A 25,824-nucleotide genomic window follows, 5' to 3' on the forward strand; every position below is an offset into this window, starting at 1 on the left:
TGCACATGGAATAAAAAACTAATACAAGTGAATATATATGCAAAACAAAAAGACTTACAAATATGGAACTTGTGGTTATCAGCAGAGAGAGGGGGAGGAGAGGAGTATGGGATTGAGAGGTACCAACTATTATGTGTAAAATAAGCTTACAAGTATTCATCATCCAGCACATGGATATGCAGCCATTGTTTTATAATAACTTTGAATGGAGTATAATCTATAAAAAAAAATACTGAATCACAGTGCTGTACACCTGAAATCAACATTGGAAATCCAGTAACTATACTTCAAAATTTTTTGGAAAAGGAGCCAATCCTACCATAACCTTGCTCTCAGACCTTTAGCCTCCAGAACTGTGAGACAGTAACTTTCTGTTTCTTATGTCACCCAATTCGTGGTACTTTGTTATGGCAGCCCCAGCAAACTAATACAACTATTCACAGAATTAATCATAAATGACCAGGTCTGTTCGGGAGACTAATCATTTTCAGAGACTTGAAAACAACTGACATAATGTCATCTAAAAAATTTTTTTTTCATTAAAAATTTAATCTTCTAAGATATGGTGCTTTATTTACCTAAGTAGGTTTCCCTAAATTCTGAAATATTATGTTGATATTCAAATTAGGCCATGATATCTAAATCATTTAAATTTTTTGGTCTCACTGAAGGTGGACTCAAATACTTCTGAAAGTTCATGAAGCTCAAGAAAAACCATTCTACCACAAGTGACGTAGCATGGACACCAGTCATCTGCACAGTTTTCCAAACAATTCAGAATTTCCCAAGTTTGGGTGATTATTGAAAATAACCTGGGAGAGACACAGACCCACTGACCTTACCTGAACCTACTCAGAATCTCTGAGGAGGGTTTTAGAAATGTGTTTCTCCAATGCTTCTCCACCGCTCTAGGTTGGTATAATAACTAGGTTGTTTCTTACTGAGTCAGTTCACCTAGTCTTTATTTGCACAAATTATCTTTTTAAGCCCTATGCAGAATTTTCCATCACCACACTTACTCACCCTTTTCCTCTTGATATTGCCTTCTTGGAAGAAATCAGGCCAATTGTCTTACGAAACATACGACACATGCCCATAACGTCCCTTCCAAAAATTTATTCAGCATTTACTAAGCAATATGCAAATTAGAATTAAGAACTGGGGATAAAGGTCAGTCAAACTCATCAAGAAGATATATTGAGCATGCTGAACAGTCAGAATGCAAAAGGTTCTGTGCCATAAAGACCCACACTGGCAATGTTGAGGGTCCTGCACCCCTAGTTTAGCTTGAGTTGAGGGGCAGGATTGTGAATAGGAAAAAATGATTCCAAGGAGACAAGAGTGTGGACTGACATGGGCAGGCAAATATGCACTGGGCAGATCAACAAGGCTGGGCTCCTTTCTGGTTGAGGAAATGGTATGTTCACAAAGTTATAAGGCCTTGCCCCTTATTTCTGGAGTATGGCTATCACCGAGATGCACCTAGAACTGCACAAAAAATAAAGCACAGAGAAATGGAATGGTCATGAGAGACCTTCTATATCAGGTTAAGATGATCTGGTTTAAATTTCAGTATGATCAGATTTACACTTTAAGACAACCAATCCGCTAGGACCACCGACAACAAATGACTTAGGGAAAGACAAAGTCAAGATGATGACAGCTTTTAGCACTTTCTTGGCAGCTAACATCAGATGTCACCTCTGTAATTTCCTGTGTCTTCTTCTCACCTCCTCTCCTTCTCCAATAGAGTTAGAATTTCCAAGCTCAGCACTTAAAACAAGAAACACACTGATCGAGAACCTAGTCCTTGGTTAACTGGACTAAAATTTATTTCTCAGTGCTTCATTAACTCTGGAAATTCTACTTTCTCTGCAGTTATCTTAGGATGACTTTTCCCCCTGTAAATGGTTTAAAAATTTAGAAAAATCATATAAGTAGAAAAACAACAAATCCCATATGATTTATACATCAGAAATACCAGCAAGAAAAACAGCTGAATTTCTAGCGCTGGCTTCCTGATCTTTTTCAGCTGCCTTTGCCACATTTAGAAATTACATTTGTTTACACCTTAGAGTTGAACCATTTTTATTTAACAACAAATTATTTCATGCTCAAACTTGAGACAAAAATTTTGTCTCAATTTCAACAGTTTTGCCATTTGGCACTTAATTATCCAGAAGTATGATCTGGCCTTCAGAAATGCATGATTAAAATATGATCTAAATGAAAAGCACTGAATTATACTTAGTAGTTTCACTAAGCCTATATTACTGTAATCTTGATGCTCTGAAAATCTGTGCCTCACTATCAGCATCCCAGCAAACAGGGATAAATGCAAAGAATTTTCATCGTTATATCAATTTTATTTCTTTAAAATCTTTCAACATCCCCTGTGATGCAGGTATTTTTATCCCCGTTTTAAACACCAGGCAACTGAAGTGAAGTAAAGCATCTAGTAATAAATGGTACTCAGATATGTCTGACTCCAAACTCTATGCTCTCCTTTTCATGTGAGTGGAAAGCTTCACATTAGTATAAACCACTGATTCTCAACCAGGGGTGGTTCTGTCCTACCTCAGTGACTATTTGGCAACACTGAAGACATTTTTGGTTGTCACCTCTTGGCGGGGAGGGCAGGAGCTATGGGCACTTTGCAGGTAAAGGTCAGCAATGCCGTTAAACATCGGCAATGCACAGATAGTCCCCCGCAACCAAGAATCATCCATCCCCAAATGTTAAAAGAGCCAAGGTTGAGAAACTATAGTAAAAACGAAATATTTCTCAAAATATCTTCTTACAAAAGCATTACTACCCCATTTTTTCTGAAATCACTGTTTAGAGTCAATGAAAATAGCTTTAAAGCATAACTAGATGTATGTGTATTTAATACATATATGCATGAACATCTTTTCTTTTTGGCTGTACCATGGGGCATGGGGGATTTTAGTTCCCCAACCAGGGACTGAACCTGAACCCCCTGCATGGGAAGCATGGAGGCTTACCACTGGGCCAGCAGGGAAGTCACTGTACACGTATTTTTTAAACTTTACATAATTGTATTAGTTTTGCCAAATATCAAAATGAATCCGCCACAGGTATACATGTGTTCCCCATCCTGAACATATTTTTAATGTATCTGAAAACTCTTGAGTTTAGACTATAATTGTGACATGATCCTCCATGGAATTTTGGAGGCTTCAACCCCAAAAACATAGTTATACACTGTCAAATAGATGCACAGGACTGGAGAAATTTTCATGGATAAGTTTTCATTGATGTGTGATTGTTCTGATCTTTACTTTGTTTAATAAAAGATGCAAGGGGGGTGCAGGGGAAGAAACCCTGGCTCAAGAAAGCAGGGAGAACAGTAATATTGAAACGTTATAAAGTAGACTTTTTTAAAAAAAAATAAGAGGCACAATGAAGCCACACCATGAGACAAAAAATTGCTTTCTTGATTTTATTTTCAAAGTACACAAAGTCACAAAACTAGAGCAAGTTTTTGGCTTTTTTGAAACCAAACTTTGTTCTTACAAATTTCAAAATCTGCACCATTGGATATTTAAGCCAGAAACTTGAAATATAAAAAAAAATCATTTTTGAAACTGACACCCGCAGTTCTCTACTTGCATATGTGAAGTGTCAAAATATTTCTTCTCAGTAGTACAAGTGTGTTTGTCACAAAAATTCACAGTTAGGATGAGAATAGGACAATCGGTGAATTGTGGCTCTCTCAATGCTTGTGTCATAAAATAAGTTAGTAGAAAACAGAGTTCTTTGGAGCTTTTAGTGTTTGAGGTCTAAACCAAACTCAAATGACATTTACCACACTCTGAAATCACAAACTAGGATATTTTGCAAAACTAGATTTTAATTAACAGTGAGAAGCCAAAACCACAAATGTGTGTTGGTGTTACCTTTCATAAGACAAACAGAACCACAATTCACCAATGTATATATTGTTCGCTCCTGTTTCTATTAGGTAGAATTTGTGCTCAGTTATGAACCATTTTAGTGTCAAATGAGTAAAAAAGGTCTAACTACAGAACACGTCGCCTTTATTGCAAGAATATCCAAAGGCATTTGAAATATTAAAACTTGCCCAGAACATTTATACTACTAAACACAGAAATATTATAAAGATATATATATATACACATATATATAATATGTCACAAGCCACTAAAAAGTTAAAATTGTGCCAACATTTTCTACAAACTACTCCTTACATGACACATCAAAGCATTAACCACAAAAAATATGAAATTTTTTTCTTTGCACACTGGAATAAGGCCATCTGAAAGCCTTAAACACTATGGAGATGAAAAAAGATTAGAAAAAAACTTTCAACGTTTATATAACTTCAAATTTACATGCTGCACACACACAGAAAGACAGAGAATAGTTAAGAAGCCATACATTACAGGACTGGATATCCAACTTCATGCAATGAATTCTTTTCATATTTAATCAAATTGTCTTATCTGCCCCTTCACCTGCTACAAATTTCCAGAACTCAATCCTAAAAATCATCTTTTTAGTAAGAACCATGTCTTCATACCAATAATCTAATTGTGTTTCTTGAATTAACGTCCCCATAAGACACACTCAGTCTGTGCTTCCATTGTAACAACTCCATGACAGCCCAAATTTAAAGGTTACCTGCCTGGAATAGCTGGCCAGTTTAATAAATTTTGCTTTTGATCTCCAAACAGGTAAGTATTAGTAAGGTTGCCATATGAAAACAAACACCTGTAACCTACATATTCAAAATACAGAATTATAACCTCTATATTTCTTTTAAAGGTACCCCAACTAACTCAAAAAGACGGTGTCAATCTCTTAGGTACAAAGTGGAATGGAACAGCTTTGCTTTGATGGTTCAGTGCTGTCCTTGACTGACATTTGAAAACGCTTGAATAATCATCTTTTGTTGACTTGCTTGATGATTACCAACAGTAATTCTAGAACAAATATTTGATCTCTAGTTCAGTGGAAACTATCAGTCAGAATTATTTAGGAAGTTATCAGTACTATCTGACTTTTGGATTCACTGAAATTTACGAGTGGCTGGAGATATAAACTGAAAACTGAGTTCTGTCCTCTAAACTCAACCACATCTAACAGGTCTCTTGAGGTCATGACAGTGGCCTTTTTGCCTGAACTTGTTTCTCAGGCTGTAGGTGGTAATGGACCTGAATTGGAAGGAAGCATTCTGGAAGAGACTCTACAGCCAAATCATAGATTAACTGCGAAGTCTAAGGGAAGAGAAAACAATGGGGTTTTCCCGGATGGCACTCGTGGTAAAGAAGCCACCTGCCAATGCAGGAGACACGCAAGAGACGCGGATTTGATCCCTGGGTAGGGAAGACCCCCTGGAATAGGAAATGGCAACCACTCCAGGATTCTTGCCTGAAAAGCACTTTCGGAAGAGATTCTACAGCCAAATCCCAGATTAACTACAAAGTCTAAGGTAAGGAAAGCCTTACATATGTCCACTTTTTGTAGGGATTTCTACTTATACTGATAGCATACTTTTCATTACAAAACTGGGACCAGGAAAGACCAAAATTCTTATTAGTAATGTCTGTGCTCGGTTATTTACTTCTATAATACCTTATACATTTTATTCATATAAAACAGATCAGAGCTCTGATATTCAAAAATAGTTATTATTATAAAATCAGAAACACAGTCAAAGAGTGTAGGGGATGTTGACATTTTAAAAACTTTATATGAGTAACACAATCAGTTACCTTGTATCCAAAAAGAAGAGGAAGAGGCAAGACTGAAGGTATGAGGATAGACAGGTATCACAGTGATGCACTTTCAGGACCAGTACCTTCACCTCTAAGCACCTTTCAGGTGATAGCTAGCTCATAGGCACCAGAAATTCATAATACAACTAAATTACCCAAAAGGCACGGATGAAAATGTTAACGTAAGTATAAAAGCAACATTATGAAACGTTAAAAACCTATGTTAAAAATGCTTCCAAATATGTAAAACTATACACGAATCCATTACACATTCAGCTTTAATTTGCCATTAAAAAATGTATACAATACTCTGCCTAATCATAAATACATGCCAACATTAATGTATAATGTAGCATTTACCACCACAGCACCCAAAGAGATGAACAGAAACCAACTCCCTACTAAAATCTAGGGAAAAGGTTTTAGAGCTAGTGAAATAATTTATTGCAGACCTTATTACTATAAAGAAACTGTTGGCTCATTCTACTAAATCCACACTCCCTCACAATCTTAAGGGAAATACAATAAATTCACTTTCATCTACTAAAACAGTATTTAACACATTTGGCAGTAGGAGTATTTTTCTAATTCCTTTTCCTTTCATTTCTCTCTCTCTTTTTTTCTTTTAAAAAGATTAAGTCACTTCCACAAAACTAAGACAAACTTTTCCAAGCTCAACTTGAATTTCTGAAACTACACAAGACATGTTGGCCATACAATAGCAACTGTACATCCTCCCAAGTCTGAAATACAGAATTGACAGAGGACACTTACTAGTTTAAAATGTAGTTCATCATTCTAAGTCTATGAAGAAAATATCCTCCAGGAACTGCATTCAAGAGGGTAAATTTCAGATTACCTTTCTAGAATATATACTATGCAACACCATCACAAACACGAACCGAACCAGGAAAACAAAAAATTCTTCAATTTAGAACCAATAATTTAGAGAATGACAATCTGTAATTGCCAAACAATAAATGAGTTATAATTTTTTTTCTTATTAGGAAAATATCACCTAAAGCGCAGGGCCAGCATTTACTTGGGAACTGCAAAATACTCTACATCTTTGATAGCAGGACACTGTTCTGCAGACCACCACAGGCCTCGGGGCACTGGAACATTAACCAACAAAATCCATCCTCACTATTGCACCACGAATGTCCTCACTGTATACAGGTAACAGCAAAATTTCTAAACGAATCAGATAAATGCTCCTTTAATCTAGCATACCAAAGAGCCTACTATGTCCCTGCCACCCACAGCAATCTATCCATTAAATACTTAAGAAGTCATTTCATATCCAAGGCTTATGAATGACACGGAACTAGGTGATTTCTAGAACCCTGCAGTGTTTCCTAGTTATTAGAGACATTTCAAACACAAAGCTTTCAAAGAAGTGAAAACAAGAACAAACATAAATGCATGTAAGTCTTTTTGCCATGAATCTTTCTTTACCGATTTTGAGGGGGTTTGGGGAACACTATCGGGTCACATAAATTACGTGGAAAAAAAGCAATCTAAAGACAACGGCAGAAATTTCAGATGATTCAAGTATCAACTTGGTGTGCACGAAAGTTCACCAATTTCTTTCTTCACCTATGATTTCATATTCAAAGTGCCACATCTGACTTAAGTATTGATATTCAGAAACCTATAAAGTCAAGCTCTTAAAGGAAATAGTATTTAGATAGTGAGTCTGTCCTCAGAACTTCAATGCCTTTACTATTTCAGTATAACCAAACAAACCTTTTTGATGTATTATTCTTACAGTTTTTGGTTAGCTTTTTTTTTCCACCTATTTTGAGGCTGGTAGCAAAATGTACGGGTGTTCATACTTCCAGAGGAGAGCATGGGTGACGGGCACAGAGGCTCTACACTATGGACCCGTCCTTGCTCTGCGCTGGAATCATCACAGGCACCGCCCCCATCCTGCTGAGATTAGGGGCCGCTACCTTGGCGGGTGGGTGCGTCAGACTCTGAGGAGCGCGTTCCAAGTCTTCGCTTGGCACTTGGTTGTACTGAGTCTTGGAATATCCTTCCATGTTGGACGGGGACATGGATCCCAGGGATGAGTGATTGCTGCCGATGTAGCTTCTGGCAGTGGACGTACGGCTCTTGGGAGGAGGCACGTCTTCTCTAGAAAGCGAAGATCCCAAAGAACGTTTCTAAAAAATCTTAGACTATGTGAGCTGTGAATCATGGGTAGGGATGAGGGAAGAGCCGCTATTTAAGCATCAAGTGTGTAAAAGTGCAAGTGACACACAGAAAACAAGCACAGGAAGGCATAATGTCAGCAACTGTGTGTTTGGCCCAAGTTTATCAATACAGAGTTTCCATCTTCACGCACAACGAAATGTGGGTTTTACAAAAATGCATGCCTCTATAATGTTGTCTCACAAAGAACAAACCTCAAATATTTTCATATTCTAGTATCACTGATATAAATAATCTGGTTATAGTCGTGTAATACTCCATAGTCAATAAACTGACAGATATTTCAACCAAAAAAAAAAAGATAAAATATTGTTTTTATTATGAAAGCTACTCATCTAAGACTTTAGCTGAAAACTTAGCAGATTTAAGTTTGCAAAAACTGAGAAGCAGGCATAAGAATTTTCATAATAAGCACTGACACAGAATATATATCTGAGTCACTTCTGGTACACTTCAAAAAGAAAAGTGCCAGACCCCACCCCAGACTCAGCAAATGTCAATTTTCTGGGTGTTACTTTGGTCATATGTTGTTATTTTTACAAGATCTATAATTCAATGTTATAATTCACTTCTAGTTAAGATCTACTGGTTTAGAATATTTTTAAAAAATTAAATCACATTACCAATAGATCTATTAACTAGCTACGTCACTAGATACAATCAGACGTTTAAAAAACAAACTAACCAACTTTAACATCTTCATGTCTTGAAAACTTCATGACTGTACTTTAATGGGAGAAGGCAAACAGCCTTGAGATAACCATTCAGCAGTGGTTCTTAAAGTAGGGCCCCAAGTAGGGGAGAGGTTAGTTGGCTCCACACACTTGAAATAAGTATTAAAATGCTTTCAAATCTGTTAAGGGGAAAAGCTACAGCTTTCATCCAGTTCTCATGTGGCCAAATGCTTCAGATGGTTAAGAGAACTAATGCTTTAATGATGTAATAAATTCAGTATATCAGTCAACTCCTGTGTCACTTAATTACCTGATATCATGGTGAACTTCCTTTTCGTATTTTTCTTCTCTGCGCTTTTTATGACAGCAAAAGACAATAAGAGCAATAAGCGCGAGCGCAAGCAAAGTTCCTATAACAGCTCCTGCAATTGTCCCGGCTCTGTTTGAAGCTAGAATAAAATGTTAATGAGAAAATAAATAATAGTAAAAACAACACAAAACAAAAATACTTTTTACCTAGTCATATTTAAGGTAATGATACACAATAACAGATTGATTTCATTGTATATATTAACTTTAAGAGACAAATTAGCTAGCTTTTTCTGGTTGGGGGAAAATCTACTAAATGAACTTTCTTCTGAACTGTATAATCTATTTCAAGGATAAAAACAATAAAATCACTCTGAAAGATTTTACTATTCACAGCTAGGTTGGCATAAGAATGTTCTAAATAATTTGTCCTTAGTTGCATGCATGCTAAATCACTTCAGTTGTGTCCACCTCTTTGCGACCCCATGGACTATGGACCGCCAGGCTCCTCTGTCCATGGGATTTTCCAGGCAAGAATACTAGAGCGGGTTGCCATGCCCTCCTCCAGGGGATCTTCCCAACCCAAGGACTGAACTGCATTTCTTATATCTCCTGCATCGGCAGGCGGATTTTTTTACCACTAGAGCCACCAGGACGCCTTACTTACATTGGCTAAATATGGTACAAGAATTAACTTGAAAAAAAGGAAAGAATTAACTTGACAACTCTTGCCTCCATAATGGTGCTACAATAATGAAGGTTTTATTAATAAAATGTAGTACTTCTTTCCCTTCCATGTCTTAAAAAAGCGAGTAACCAAGCCAGAGTGCTTTGCTCAAAGGCAGCATGCCACTGCCCATCACACACACTTGCTGATGGAACCAAAGGTGACTGCATAAACATCACGAAACCACCTTATCAGAGCACAGGGAAGATACTTACGAGGAACGACATCCAGGCGCAGCAGGCACTGATCAGAGCCCACTCTGTTTCTGACCGTACAGCTGTATGTCCCGGAGTATTCGGCACTGGCATTTTTCACAGATATAACAGGTGATGTCATTTCTATGGGAAGAAAGAGGGGGTGAGGGAGCAAAACCCATTTTTATAATAACAGACTGCTGAGTTTCTAGTAAGGCAAACCCTACTTGGTTGACAATCCAGGTAAAAGTGAGACAAACTCAAGTGAGCCGCAGAACAAACGCAGCAAGACACGTGCATGTCTCCTGAATGCAAACCATTGCGCCTCCGGTTCATTCATGTCAGAGCCAAAGTAATCATGAACCCTTTGGTCAGGCACAAAGTCTTTGCTGAAACAGAGCCACACTGATTATAAAAAAAAAAATACTCTGTGGCATGAAAGCTCTTAGATGCAGCAACAAGATCTGCAAAATGTATCTCATCCCACCAGACAGAAGAAACAGAAAAGTAGATGGGGTCCCCCTGTTCAGCCTCTTAGTCTGAAAAAAGACAAGAGGTGGAGAGAGATCCTACTGGAGGACAGGGCGTGGAGGGGGATTAATCAGTTTGAATAGATTAATTATAACACATAGATGAGTGATCAGATTTAACCAATTCGAATCATTGTGGTTAGTGTCACACAGCTATTTTGTTTTTACAGACATGCCATGTGTAAATAACCATATCTTCAACCTGAATCCAGCCAAAACACTCAAGATCCATCTCTCCTTGCAGCTTAGCCACTAATTTATGGTAAGAAAGTTTCCATCAATATTACTGGTAATTAAAAATACACACCAAAGAAATCAATTATAATATCCTAAACAGTTATAAAATGTCTCTTCATTTATACTGCATGACACCAAGTTGTCATTATAGAACATGAATACCCTTAGAATCCCGATTTCTCTGTCTAGGAAAGGGAAGGCTTTGGAGATTAAAACATCTATACATACATGCACAAATCCTACCAGGCTTAAGTTCAAATCGATGGCACAGAATCAAGCTGTATAATCAGCAGTACCTGGTAACCAAGAGGTGGGCAGTTTCTGTGAGTCGGATAACTTCTGCCATTCATATCGTAGTGGGAGTGAACCTTCTTTTGGTTCACATTTGAGTTTAAAGTCATTTCCAATTTCTTCTGATCCATCAACATAACATCGTATACCTGAAGGCTTAACTAAGAAAAGACATCAAGTTATAAGTTTATACAGGAAAACGGAACGTGTGTTTCTAATGTTGATTTAAACAAACATAGCATGTCGCAAACCGCTAAATCAAGAGCAGCGGTCCTGGGTTCAGAGCAGACAAGACTGAAAGACTAAAACAGGTGGCCAATGCCAGTTTCCTTAGCTGCGTCCAGCTCAGAACAGGCGAGAATGAGCTCAGGCAAGCAGCCATTGCGTAAGAGGCCAGGCAGCAGCTCAGACGCGGGTCTGGGCCCCTCCTACAGGGCACATCTGAAAGAAGCAAGAATGATGCGGGCTGGGCTGCTTCAGACCCAAGGACGCTTCCCCTCCAGTCCTAAACCTATTCTTCTACTTGGAGCTTGACACGTAGCGTAGTTTTCCGGGAGTATGTGGTCCCCTTGGAGTGTGTGTGCACTGTCACATCTGTTGGCCCACAGTCAGGGGATTTATGATAAGGTATGCTGATAAAAGGGACAACTCACATAAGAGCAGCAAGGGCCAATTACATTCCATGGTTATAGCAATCCAACCCCCCCAGAGAGCAGTGTTATAAAAAGGCAGTTCTGAGGTTATACTCCAGGTCTCTCTGGGGTACTGTTTAGAGCAGCTGCTAATAGCTCCATTACATGCAACCCACCTCAATCCTAGTTAACACCTTGGTAGGTCATACCCTCTTGCTGAACTGCATAATCGCTATAGGTTGGTTCTGCTTCTCTGTGAGTCACATAAATGGAATACACAGTATGTACTTTTGCTTCTTTTATTCATCATAAGGCTTCTGTTATTGTTTTTCAGTTGCTTAGTTGTGTCCAACTCTTTGTGACCCCATGGACTGCAGCACGCCAGGCTCCTCTGTTGTTCACTATCTCTGGAGTTTGCTCAACTTCATGTCCATTGAGTTGGTGATGCCATCTAACCATCTCAGACTATGTCGCCCCCTTCTCCTCCTGCCCTCAATCTTTCCTAGCATCAGTCTTTTCTATTGAGTCAGCTCTTTGCATCAAGGTGGCAAAAGTATTAGAGCTTCAGCCTCAGTCCTTCCAATGGAGTCAGAGTTGACCTCCTTTAGGACTGACCGGTTTGATCCTCTTCTAGTCCAAGGGACTCTCAAAGAGTCTTCTCCAACACCACAATTTGAAAGCATCAATTCTTTGGTGCTCAGCTTTCTTTATGGTCCAACTCTCACATCCATACATGACTACTGGAAAAACCATAGCTTTGACCAGATGGACCTTTGTTGGCAAAGTAATGACTCTACTTTTTAATATGCTGTCTAGGTTGGTCATAACTTTCCTTCAAAGGAGCAAGTATCTTAATTTCCTGGCTGCAGTCACTGTCTGCAATGATTTTGGAGACCTAGAAAATAAAGTCTGCCACTGTTTCCATTTTTTTCCTTTCTATTTGAAATGAAGTGATGGGAACGGATGCCATGACCTTAGTTTTTTGGCATGCTGACTTTAAAACTAGCTTTTTCACTCTCCTCTTTCATCCTTATCAAGGGGCTCTTTAATTCCTCTTCACTTTGAGATTGATCCAATTGATCCATGTTGTTGTATATGTATCAGTTATCTGTTCTTTCCTATTGTTGAGTTGGATCCCATTGACTGTAACATAAATTTGCTTTTTCATTCAGATATTGATGAATGCTGTTTCTGTCTGGGGGTTACTACCAAAGCCCAGTTAGACCAGGAGCAGGTGTGAAGTCAGCAGGAATCAGATGGACTGGCGAGGAGGCACTGTGAGAAGCGGTGGCATGTCACTGGACAAGGCAGCGAGAAAGTCTGAAGGTTCGGAGAAGAGTCTTCAAGAGCAGAGACCAGTTCTGAATCTGCTGCCGTTGCTGCAGCAGGATTAGGAGAAGCGGGGATTAAACTGGAGTCGAGGACAATCCAGCAACCTGAGCCCCCCAGGACAGGAGGTGCAGTGCCGGTGTCTCTGGGGGCAACAGTGAGGAGACAGCCATGGGCCAGAGTTTACCAACGCTCCACACCCTTGGGAGAGCAACCTTCCCATAGACCCTCGACCTGACTGTCTGCAGCCATCCTCCCAGTCTGACAGATAGCAGGACTGCTATTTCTTTGTTGAGTCTTTCAAGTCCTGGTTGGGCTTTTATTTTTTCACTACTAAGAATAAATGTGAATGGGTTTTATAGTTTTGCACTGTTATAAACAACAATGCTGCTTGTAAGTGCTGGTACATGTTTTCCTTTTTCACATCAGGTTAGCGAATGTTTAACTCTATAAGAAAATATCAAACTGTTTTCCAAATCTGGCTGACAGGGTCTGTCATACCCAGTGGGGTCTCTTTAAATAAGGGTGTTGATCATGGTCTCATTTCACACATTTCTTGATAATTCTAAAATTTAATTGGATTTCTCCCCTTTGTCTGTTATTCTGTTACAACTTACTCTTTTTAATAAGGATCAACAGATGCATTTAACTGTGTTGTTGATTTTCCTAAGTAAATCTGTTTCTTTTTCACATCTATCAGTCGCCTTGGACACTACATCATTTGGACTTTTGAATCAGCTTTGCACAATTATTTCATCCTCTGAGTCTTCAACAAAATGAGTCTTGTTCTCCATTTTTTCAAACTACCAATAAATCCTTTATTACACAGATGAGCAGTAAGTGAGATACTGAAGCAATGCTTCAGACATCAAGCATCTATTGGTAATACAGCATTCTAACCCTAAACTTTTTTCTACTGAAAATGTCCCCCTCCCAAATATATCCAATAAAGGGCAGTTATTTATAGTGGCTGCTCAGGAAGTCAGGGTTCCACGGAGTGTGAGATTTCAAGATACTCCATCCACAACAGAGCAAGATTTTACCAACACTAGTTCTGAGTGTCGCCTAGGAGTGCAGGTGTGCTAAGTTGCTTCAGTCGTGTCCAAATCTGTGCAACCCCATGGACTGTAGCCCACCAGGCTCCTCTGTCCATGAGATTCTCCAGGCAGGAATACTGGAATGAGTTGCCATATCCTCCCCCAGGGGATCTTCCCAACCCAAGGACTGAACTCGAGTCTCTGATGTCTCCTGTGTTGGCAGGCAGGCTTTTTACCACTAGTGACACCTGGGAAACCCTGCCTAGGGGTGACTACCTGCTTTCCAAAGGGAGGAGAAAGTGCAAGCCTTTTACATGGCAACCCCAACCACTAACCATATTATAATTTTACCCATCCCGATACAGGGAAGATTAACTCTTTATTCATGCCACCTTGCTGGACTGAAAGATAAAACCAGAAAGGGAACAAAGATCCAGTTTTATCATCTAACATTTCTTTGGTCTGGGGCTCCAGGATACTCAGCCATTGTCCTCAGAACATCTGTCACCATGTTTAGTGACAAAACCAACAAATAATCCTTCTCAGTTAAAGATCTACGACTTCCAACCTGCACTCGGTTGGTACCCCACCCATTTAGGGATGCTGTGTCATCATCCCTGCAAGCCAGGGGCCCACCACCTCAGACGACACAAAATACTCCAAATCTCTATTTGGGACAGAATATACTTTTATCATCATGTGATCCACCCAGGAATAGTATTTTTGCTTGGTTCAAAATACCCTGACTTCTGGTGAAATCCATGCATAGATGCTAAAAATCAATAGGCAGAAAGTTTGAGGAGAAAGGATATTTTCAAAGTCTCAAAGTGGCTCCCCGACTGGGATTTTTTTTTAAGTTTTCAAATTTTTGTTTTATATACAAAGAGCTGGTATTGGGGATTTGGGGGGGGGGGGTGGTATTTTTCAATCCCAGAGGGAAAATTAGTAATTTTATAATGGAGAAATCTATCAGATAAAATTTAAACCAAGTGATCATGGTTAACAATAAGACAGAACAACATGTGCCCCTTGACATTAACTTGAGGAGACTAAAGGGGACATCAATTCAGCATGGACCTTCGACTTGACCCGGGAACAAACAGGCATTATTAATGGGAAGCTGTAAAATTCAAATTAGGCCCATAGTTAATAGTATAGCTTCAATACTAATTTCTTGGTTTTAGTTCAGTTCAGTTCAGTCACTCAGTCATGTCCAAGTCTTTGCGACCCCATGAATCACAGCACGCCAGGCCTCCCTGTCCATCACCAACTCCCGGAGTTCACCCAGACTCACGTCCATCGAGTCAGTGATGCCATCCAGCCATCTCATCCTCTGTCGTCCCCTTCTCCTCCTGCCCCCAATCCCTCCCAGCATCAGACTCTTTTCCAATGAGTCAACTCTTCGCATGAGGTGGCCAAAGTACTGGAATTTCAGCTTTAGCATCATTCCCTCCAAAGAAATCCCAGGGCTGATCTCCTTTAGAATGGACTGGTTGGATCTTTGGTTTTAGTAGTTGTATTATGATTTTGCAAAATGTTATCATTAGGAAAAATTAGGTAATGCGTACACTCTCATCAACTTTCTGCTAGTTTTGCAACTTGTCTGTAAAACTAAAATTATTTCAGAATAAAAAGTGAAAAAAAAAAACAAATCCCAGTGTTGACTGAATCCCTGCACATGCCCTTCTCGTGGTGCGGGTGCAGTCTGAGTACACCATATACAAAACAGCCAAGTCTATTTACACCAAAAGGTCCCAGTTACAGGTTTTTCTGGAGTTCCCAGGGAAGGTGCCGGCAGTGAGCAGCCCCCGTACTAACCCTTGTCATCATCACCCCGTCCAGCTTCTTTACTGAGTTGCATCCACACGTACAGTTGGCGCATCTGAAAGAGCAGGGCGGGCCCTAGCAACAGAGCATGGGATATCAACACGCCACCCCTCACACCCAGGCAGCTAACAGTCATCCCCGTTTATGTCTGTACAGCAACCAGGGCTCTGAACAAGCTTTCTTTTTTTTTTTAATTGTTTTTTGGCTGTGCCATGTGGATCTTAGTTCCCCAACCAGAGATCGAAGCTGTGACCCTTGCATTGGGAACTCAGAGTCTTAATCACTGGGCCACCAGGGAAGTCCCCAAACAAGTTTTCATTACTATGGGGACACCATGGTGGCACCTACAGATTTCAGACAAGCAAATCGAAGTATCAGGCCGAGCCTCTGACAGTGAGGCAATCAAAAGCTCCACTGGACAGTCTGGTCTCTATAAGGCATTTTGTTTAATCTTTCCTCCAGACTGCCTAAGCAGTATTTTCAGGAAAAAAGCAAACAAGTTTCTATCCAGCTCTCACTTGCAAGAGAAACTTCTAGTGTTTTCTGCCACAGTGGTCCTGACTCATCTGAAAACATGGAGGAGAGATGAAGAAATTCTCCTCTGGCTCTGAGACAGTCTCACCAGGTCAGAGGTCATCCCTGCTTCCCCCTTCGGCCACCACTGTCCCCTCTCTCCCCTCACCCCTCATTCAGTCTCTCCCTCCCCCCTTGGTTTGACACCAGGGCTTGCTTGGCCATGGTGATCCCAGACAGAGCTAACAAAAGGAGTTACAGTGTCAGTGTTTCCACCCATCCACGCTGAGGACGAAGAGGTCAGAGGTGTGAGGTTTAATGTAAAAGGCCATCCCTCCTGCCCGACAGTCACGGCTGCTGCCTCAGGTGTGCCTGGCCAGAGTCTACGACAGCCCCTATGAGATCTTTCTCTCTCACACACATACACACACGCAGATACACAGAGTATCTGTCCACACCTCTTTTGGGAACATGTGCCAATCACATCCTTCCCAGTGTACCTGCCCGCATCAAACAGGGACTCCACAGTAAATAATTCTGACAAATATGTATCATCTGCTTGGTATATCAGAAACCAGTTAAAATTCCATATATATCCTAACTCAACACTTCCTGGAAAGCAGTGACTGTAGCCCGCCAGGCTCCTCTGTCCATGGAATTCTCCAGGCACGAATACTGGAGTGGGAGGCCATTCCCTCCTCCAGGGGATCTTCCCGACCCAGGGATCCAACCCATGTCTCCTGTACTGCAGGCAGATTCTTTACCCTCTGAAATCACCAGGGAAGCCCCAAAGAAGATACACTCAGAATTATAATTTCAGGTATGCCACGTTCTGGGATAAGAGCTCAGACAAGTTATTAAACTTTTACCAGCTTTCACATTTATAAAAAAGAAAGGCAACTCCACGTTTGCTGAATGTAGACACAAAAGGCTAGAATTTCCAATGTTACCATATTGCCTTTCCCGGTTCCTCTTCAGGTTCACTTGCTTTCATATTCTGAATGAGTTCCACTCAGCATGGAGTGCCTCTTACCAGGACGCCCTCGACGATGTTGCCAGAAGACTGCCTTATCAACCACGACAACCTTGGGAGTTGTCGCTGGGATGCACAAAAATTAGTCTCTACTGGCTATTTTTTGGGGCTCCAAAATCACTGCAAATGGTGATTGCAGCCATGAAATTAAAAGACACTTAGTCCTTAGAAGGAAAGTTATGACCAACTTAGATAGCATATTAAAACACAGAGACATTACTTTGCCAACAAAGGTCCGTCTAGTCAAGGCTATGGTTTTTCCAGTAGTCTTGTATGGATGTGAGAGTTGGACTATGAAGAAAGCTGAGCGCCGAAGAACTGATACTTCTGAACTGTGGTGTTGGGGAAGACCCTTGAGAGTCCCTTGGACTGCAAGGAGATCCAACCAGTCCATCCTAAAGGAGATCAGTCCTAGGTGTTCATTAGAAGGACTGATGCTGAAGCTGAAACTCCAGTACTTTGGCCACCTGATACGAAGAGCTGACTGATTTGAAAAGACCCTGATGCTGCAAAAGATTGAGGGCAGGAGGAGAAGGGGACGTCAGAGGATGAGATGGTTGGATGGCATCACCGACTCAATGGACATGAGTTTGGGTGGACTCTGGGAGTTGGTGATGGACAGGGAGGCCTGGCGTGCTGTGGTTCATGGCATCACAGAGTGGGACACGACTGAGTGGACTGAACTGAACTGACCTGCTCTAAGTAAGTCTGGAATCCGACACACTTAACCCCTGCTCAGTTCTCTAAATTAAAAGGAACAAAAGGCAGAAGTTGATGTGAGGGAGACTTGTGCAGATGAGTTATTTCCAGGGATACGGAAAGGAATTTCAGCAGTCAGCATTTCCTATGTAAAGTGGGTCCCCAAGTATCCCACAAACCTGACACCTTAGGTCACACGGGAATTTACTGTCATATAATAGTGCCAGACTGTTGAGATTCTCTACATGGCAGCGCACTGTACTTTTGGGCAAAGCTACCACAGCAAGATTTGAGAAGTATATTTCTGAGCAGTACCTTTCAGAGTTTCTCAGTTTGCAGGGCTTAAGGGTGCTTGTGCATGACCACAAAATCTAGAGAAGGATAACAAACTTTTCAGTGTATGATGTTCACAAAGCAGCTTATACTTCTTCTTCTTCTTAACTGTCCTGGAGAGCTACATCCTAGTGGCCATCTGTCTAACCTCCTTACTTTTAAGGATGAAAAACTCAGGATGCTCAGGGAGGTTAAAGGACTGTCCGAGGTCTAATGGCCTTACCCCAGTTCAATATTCCAGCTACAATATTCCATCTCCTCTACTCTAAATACTCCAATTATTCATCATAGAAATCTCATTTATTTCCTTGGGATATGCGGTTTGATAAAGCTTAAAGCACACGTCACAATTTTGAGCTGAATGAGACTGCACAGAGATTTAATGATTATCATTTTTATGCTTTGAAAATGTAGGCTGAGGCCCAGGCAATGAAGAGGTTCTATTTAATTCCCAGGGCAAACCTGAGAACAAGGCAAAAAGTCTGGATCCCCTACCCCTGCCTTACAGTTCATCTCCCATATCACAGAACTCCTTCATTTACTTTCAAAGGCTTTCACGAACTTCACGAAGAAGCTGTTCACTTATTTTTTCTATATAAGAAAAAAAATTGCCAGCTTTATGCTATTTGAGGACAGTATGTCAAATATTTAAACTCACTACCCTAGAATTCTAAGTTCTGTCTCACGTAAATGCTGCTACTATAGTACTGTGATCCCTTACGCTGTTAATAAGGAACACTGATACAAATAACTTACCAAGAACTGTCAGCTGAATCTTCTTATTTCCAACACCAGGAGCCTTTTTCACTTTGCACTGATATGTGCCAATATCTGACAACTGTAAATTTGTCACATTTATTGAAGCATCACCAGATTTGAGATCATTACTTGTAAAATGTACTCGTCCTTTCAGGTCTTGATAGTAGTCATCATATATTTTGTCTCCGGAATATAAAATAATCTGAAAGAAAGTCAAAATAAGACAATGAGAAAAGAAGCAAGCAAGTGAACTCCCTGTCTTGTTAAAGGAGTTCTAGATACACCACAGTACTGTAAGGATCCAAAAAAAAAGAACACAATATCCTGAGGAATCTACAATTATTCAAACCACAGGTTAAGAAAACGGAAGGAGGATGTGAGGGCGATCTGTTTGCGACATCTGTCAGCCCACTGATCGGCAGGGCTGATTCAGCTGATCTGGCTGGCTAGATTAGCCCCTCCCTCCCTCACCACTCCAGGAGCGCCCCTCCTGAAGCTGCACATTCGGTGGGAGATGAAGACCATCCCCGATAGAGGAGGATCGGTCTTCAGTCAAGGGTATAAAGAGTACTTGTGCTCCCCTACTAGAATCTCCAAATGAGCTCTCAAGAAAACGGAAAGAGGCCAATATGATCCTTAAGTATGGTCCCTCGTGGTCATTACAGATGAGGAAACCAAGACCCAACATGATTAAATAATACAGCCCTCTAGGCGAGCCATTTGGTGAGACCCACAAGTGCGTGGATTTGTGAATTCTTATACACTGTTTTTCAGCTGCCTCAGAGAAAGAAGTATGCCAATCAACGGTATAAAATAGGTTATCAACCACCATCACTACTTCCCAAAGAGGGCTTATGATAATTTACCTATGGAACTTAACAACAATAACAACAACAAAGACATTGTTTTATCTTACTATACTAAGCTGGGGGCACTTGAAGGTTCCAGGCTATAACATATAAAATCAGAAACCTGTTAAGATGTGTCTGCCCAGCCTGGTTAACAGGACCTCCAATTAATCTTCAGTGACTAAAGGCAAAGACCCTCCTAACCTCACTGAGTTCTCTGAACCACTGCTGTAGGCTTCGATTCATTTTTAACTATCACTAAAATTAATTTTTTATTGACTGTGCCAAAGCCTTTGACTGTGTAGATCACAATAAACTGTGGAAAATTCTGAAAGAGACGGGAATACCAGACCACCTGACCTGCCTCTTGAGAAACCTACATGCAGGTCAGGAAGCAACAGTTAGAGCTGGACATGGAACAACAGACTGGTTCCAAATAGGAAAATGAGGACGTCAAGGCTGTATATCGTCACCCTGCTTATTTAACTTCTATGCAGAGTACATCATGAGAAACGCTGGGCTGGAAGAAGCACAAGCTGGAATCAAGATTGCCAGGACAAACATCAATAACCTCAGATATGCAGATGATACCACCCTTATGGCAGAAAGTGAAGAGGAACTAAAAGCCTCTTGATGAAAGTGAAAGAGGAGAGTGAAAAAGTTGGCTTAAAGCTCAACATTCAGAAAACAAAGATCATGGCATCTGGTCCCATTACTTCATGGGAAATAGATGGGGAAACAGTGGAAACAGTGTCAGACTTTATTTTGGGGGGCTCCAAAATCACTGCAGATGGTGACTGCAGCCATGAAATTAAAAGACACTTACTCCTTGGAAGAAAAGTTATGACCAACCTAGATAGCATATTCAAAAGCAGAGACATTACTTTGCCAACAAAAGTCCGTCTAGTCAAGGCTATGGTTTTTCCAGTGGTCATGTATGGATGTGAGAATTGGACTGTGAAGAAAGCTGAGTGCCGAAGAATTGATGCTTTTGAACTGTGGTGTTGGAGAAGACTCTTGAGAGTCCCTTGGACTGCAAGGAGATCCAACCAGTCCATCCTAAAGGAGATCAGTCCTGGGTGTTCATTGGAAGGACTGATGCTGAAGCTGAAACTCCAGTACTTTGGCCACTTCATGCAACGAGTTGACTCACTGGAAAGACTCTGATGCTGGGAGGGATTGGGGACAGGAGGAGAAGGGGATGACAGAGGATGAGATGGCTGGATGGCATCACCGACTCAATGGACATGAGTTTGAGTGAATTCTGAGAGTTGGTGATGGACAGGGAGGCCTGGCGTGCTGCGATTCACGGGGTCGCAAAGAGTCGGACATGACTGAGCAACTGAACTGAAAATTAATTTAAATACTTCATAGGTTTTATTCACTCATGAAGTCCTTCATTCTGGCCATCTGAGACCCAAGGGCCAAAGAGCAATAGTACCAAACTTAAATAATAATCAGAAAACTATAGCATACATCCTGCAGACCATTTAGCTCGTATGTTCAGTAAGATAAGAATTGGCATTATGTGTAGGAATTTCTCCAGAGCACAGACTTGGGTTTTCTTTCATGACCTCCTCTACCATGTTGACCCCGCTCCTAATTCACTGAAGATCTTTTGGATACATATTAAGAGTCAGCACTGAGGAAGCACCCAATATCAGCTTGCTAAGTAAATAAAAGCGGTTGAAGGGTCCACAGCTGACTTGCTCCGTAAACACAAGCCATCACTTTATTTGCTCCATCTCTGCCCACATCCAACTGTCAACAGCAGTACTGAGAACTCCTTAAGTGTATCTTCCTCTGTATTAACCAATAGACTCTCCTGTTATGAAAAGCCAGGAAGTGCAACCCATGATACTTTGGACCCCTCATTTTCACACACACACACGCCTTTCTAGGAGGCCCTAGTCATCAGTCCTTAAGTTGTGTCCGACTCTTTGCGAACCCATGAACCACAGCCTGCCAGCATCCTCTGTCCATGGGATTTCTCAGTCAAGAATACTGGAGCGGATTGCCATTTCCTTCCCCAGGGGATCTTCCTGATCCAGGGATCGAACTGGAGTGTCCTGCATTGGCAGGCGGATTCTTTACCACTGAGCCACCTGGAAGCCCAGCCTTTCAAAGAGGGCCTGACAAATGTGTCTTCACGGTCAGTCATTTTTGTAAACTAACTTGGTCATGTTCTCATGAAAAAAATTTTACGAACAGTAGCTAAGAAATGGGGAAGTAACATGTACCAGGCAATTTTGATTCTTCTTTACAGCCCAATGGGGATGGAGGCACGATCCACATTTAACCTTTTAACCCTGCGGAAGGCAGTGGCTGTCACAGACCAACTCTCTCAATCATACGGCTGCGATGCAAACCAGATCCATCCAGTCTGGCATTGCAGGCTGCATGCATGAACATTTCTGTATGACTTGTAGACTCAGAAAACACTAAAGCATACAGTATTTTCAGAAAATTCTTATCACAACCCTGAAAAGCAGGTGTACCTGTTCTTAGTTTACATATGAGGAAACAGAGGCTTATGAAATATGGGAGGCAGTACATGATACTGCAAGAGATAATCCAGACAGGGTCAGAGCGGGGGGTGGGAGGAGTAGTCAGGAGAGATCTGGGCTCGAAACCCCCGCTGTGTCTGTTGCCAGCTACGTGACCCTGGGCATGCTCCTTCAAATTCCTGGGCCTCCTTTTCCTCCTCCTAGAATGTATAACAATCTTCATTCTGGGGTGTTGTTTTAAAACTTAAGTAGGTATATATAATTAAAGTATATAAAACCCTGTCCAGGGTTTATAAAGCATATAAAGCCCAGCACATGGTAAGTGCATGAGTACATCATAATTGCTGATTAAAGAGATCACATAGGCAATGAGGAGGGAAATTTCTCCAACCCAGGCCCCCATCACACTGCCTGCTAGCTTAAAAATATTACAAGAAGGATTTAGCAAGCGTTATAATACAGCTGTAATTCTGTGCGCACATCCTCCTATGCATCAGTCTCTCCCTAACCCTTCTTTCTTTGGCCTTATTTACTGTGCTTTAGGTTACAGGCTAGGTGTCTTAACCAGAAATGGACACTTCAGCCCAGCACCCACTATCACATCTGTCTCTCAGGTCCTGTGGACAGTGAGGCTGGGCCTCCCACTCAGGACAGAAGTCCTTGGATGCTCCTTCCCTGAATGGAAACACGAGGCTGCAGGACACATTGGCCTTTTTGGTCTCAAGAGGCGCCGTGTCACAGGGCTTCACCCCAGAGCCTTAAGCCAGGATCTGTGCTCTCCATTCTCGCATCTTAACCATGCAACCAGAGTCCTGGATTCTAAAGGAGGTGGGCACTTCACTGGCAAAGGAATGAGGGGCGTGCAGGCGCTCAGGCAGAAGCCTGAGTTCAGGGTGTGGGCACTGTCATGGAAAGAGGGGAGGAATGAAGAGCAAGATGAGAGGGGGACAGGGTATCTGGGCTGAGTAGACAAGAGGAGTCGGGCTCAACTTCTTTTCCTTCAGGGAGAGAAGGAAGTTCTCATACCAGAATCAGGGTAGAGATATATCCTTGGAGGGAGTGGCCCCAGCCATTTACAACTCAGGAAAGCACCTTAATTTTTTCCTTCACAAAAACATCATGGGCACACTACTTGTATTTGCCAAAAACAGTTAATTACCTAACTGCACTGATTCAGCCACTGACTGCCTGGATAACCCCCTTTTTAAATATGGACAACAAGTAAAAATTTCTCTTCCAAATATATATATATATATATAGTACATTACTCCAAATATTTGAACTTCTTTTTCTCTCCCTGGTTTAATAGTATTTGTTAACGTCGACGTATTTTTAAGTATGTCAGACAAAGCTAATATAAAGCATTCTAAATGAAGTGAAATATTATGGTACCATTAAAAGGCACAGTGTATACATGTATTTGCAGATGGGGCTGAAATCGCGCCCCACAGGGTTAATGGAAACTGGTGACTAACAGAAGTCTTGAGCTTGTCTTACAGAATAGCATACAAGAGAACAGCTTATAAAAACCCCTTCACTTGTATCCTGCCTTCGCTGACCAAGCGTGCCTTAATTATTTTTTTAATTCCTTGATCACCTTTATAAAAATGCCTCTGATTATGGGTCACAGAGTAATGGGGTTTTCTACATTAGGTCCCTGTTAAGGTGTAACTAGAAAAAATTCTGTAACAATACAGTCATCCCTCGGTAACCATGGGGTTGAGGGGTGGTTCTAGGACCTCCTCCCTTTTCCCCTTCCCTTCCTCAGATGCCAAAATCCATAGATACTCAGCTCCCTCAAAAAAGATGGCATACATATGTTGTTGTTTAGTCACTAAAGTCGTATTCAACCCTTCTGTGACCCAGCAGGCTCCTCTGTCCACGGGATTTCCCGGCAAGAATACTGGAGCAGGTGTTGCTATTTCTCCAGGGGATCTTCCTGAACCAGGAATCAAACCTGTGTCTCCTGCATTATTAGCAAGTGGATTCTTTACCACTGAGCCACCAGGGAAGTCTGACATATTTATGAGATGGTAAAGCATATGCATCCTCTCATATCTTTATCTAGATGACCTATGATGGCATCCCCGACATGTCACGCACATCCCTGCAGACTAACATGCCTGCTCCGTACACGTCTCCCATGCCCCTGGGCCACACACTTCCAAGGCCAGATTTTCAGAACATTCTCAAGCTCCTCTTCTTCCTTGCAGCCTTCTCTAAGTCTGGTGACCTTTCCTTCCTCTGAAATCTGAGGTCACTTATCCATTATCCCATATACTTTATCCAGATTACCTTTATCTAGAATATTTAATACAATGTAAGTGCTATGTTAATTGTTGCTGGCATGTGGGAAGTTCAAGTTTTGCTGTCTGGAATTTTTTTTTTCCTGAATGTTTTCAATTATGATTGGTTTAATCCACCAATGCAGAACTCACAGATCTGGAGGGCCAACTGCTATTTTGTTTTTTAAGGCATTCAACACACAGGATGTTTAACTTGCAAAAATATGGGAAATAGACTGTAATAATACGTACCTTCACTCCTCTGTTAGACTTGACCCTTATACTGGTGATGGAATCCTTGTGTGAAACTTGGAAATTTAATTCTCTCTAACCTTTCACAACGTCCAGTTTACCCCGGCACCCCCTGACATGTCACGCACATCCCTGCAGACTAACATGCTTGCTCCCTACATGCCTCCCAGGCCCCTGGGCCACACACACTTCCAAGGCCAGATTTTCAGAACATGCTCAAGCTCCCCTTCTTCCTTGCAGCCCTCTGTAAGAAGTCTGGTGACCTCTCCTTCCTCTGAAATCTGAGGTCACTTATCCATTTCACTCCATTACATCAGGGTGCTTACTTTCCAAGCATCCACCTTTCTCCCCTACACTGCAAGCCAAGGAAGTCTCAGGCTTTCTCCACAGCTCCCCGTGTCCCCCCACCTGTGGTATCAACACAGTGACAGATACCAAACACAGGTTCCCCCGACATCTGCCGAGCGAGCAGCACTTACCACTTGATCCACCTTCTGATTATCGGCTGGTGACAGCAGCCACTCGATGTCCAGAGGCCCCTGGTCTTCAGGCCCGAGGGTAAATTTGCATGGCAAATAAGCAGTTTCCCCTTTGGCCTTTTCAATCATCTGTTCAGGAGTAGTGATACTCAAACCTCTGATGAAATCTAGAAAATGAAACACAAATGGACTGAGCATCTGCTCCCAGGCTGGCAGCACCCTCAGGACACCTCAACTGTTCAGAGGGACCACAGGGGGTGGGGGAAACAGGACTTTACTGGGGACCAGAGTAATGAAACTCCAACTCAGTGGCCCCAGTTTGTGTGTGTGTGCCTCTGTAGAAATAGAAA

The 25,824-nt window shown here is 41.4% G+C and overlaps 1 protein-coding gene across 4 annotated transcripts in view; it reads right to left on the reverse strand.

The window, feature by feature from the left end:
- CXADR (CXADR Ig-like cell adhesion molecule) overlaps positions 1–25,824 on the reverse strand; it is a 65,430-nt gene that overhangs the window by 15,549 nt on the left and 24,057 nt on the right. For 2 of the 4 annotated variants that reach the window (XM_055567782.1, XM_055567785.1), the window contains exons 2-7: positions 25,475–25,641; positions 19,101–19,305; positions 10,947–11,102; positions 9,905–10,027; positions 8,964–9,102; positions 3,450–7,901 (exon numbers count right to left, since the gene is read on the reverse strand). In XM_055567782.1, coding sequence (XP_055423757.1) covers positions 7,637–7,901; positions 8,964–9,102; positions 9,905–10,027; positions 10,947–11,102; positions 19,101–19,305; positions 25,475–25,641 — 1,055 coding nt within the window. In that variant the 3' untranslated portion in view covers positions 3,450–7,636. Of the gene's footprint in view, positions 1–3,449; positions 7,902–8,963; positions 9,103–9,904; positions 10,028–10,946; positions 11,103–19,100; positions 19,306–25,474; positions 25,642–25,824 lie in introns of those variants that run through there. The other 2 variants (XM_055567783.1, XM_055567784.1) reach the window with 2 other exon arrangements.

The sequence above is a fragment of the Bubalus kerabau genome, chromosome 2 (assembly GCF_029407905.1).
Source record: "Bubalus kerabau isolate K-KA32 ecotype Philippines breed swamp buffalo chromosome 2, PCC_UOA_SB_1v2, whole genome shotgun sequence".
In the NCBI taxonomy this organism is placed as follows: domain Eukaryota; kingdom Metazoa; phylum Chordata; class Mammalia; order Artiodactyla; family Bovidae; genus Bubalus; species Bubalus kerabau.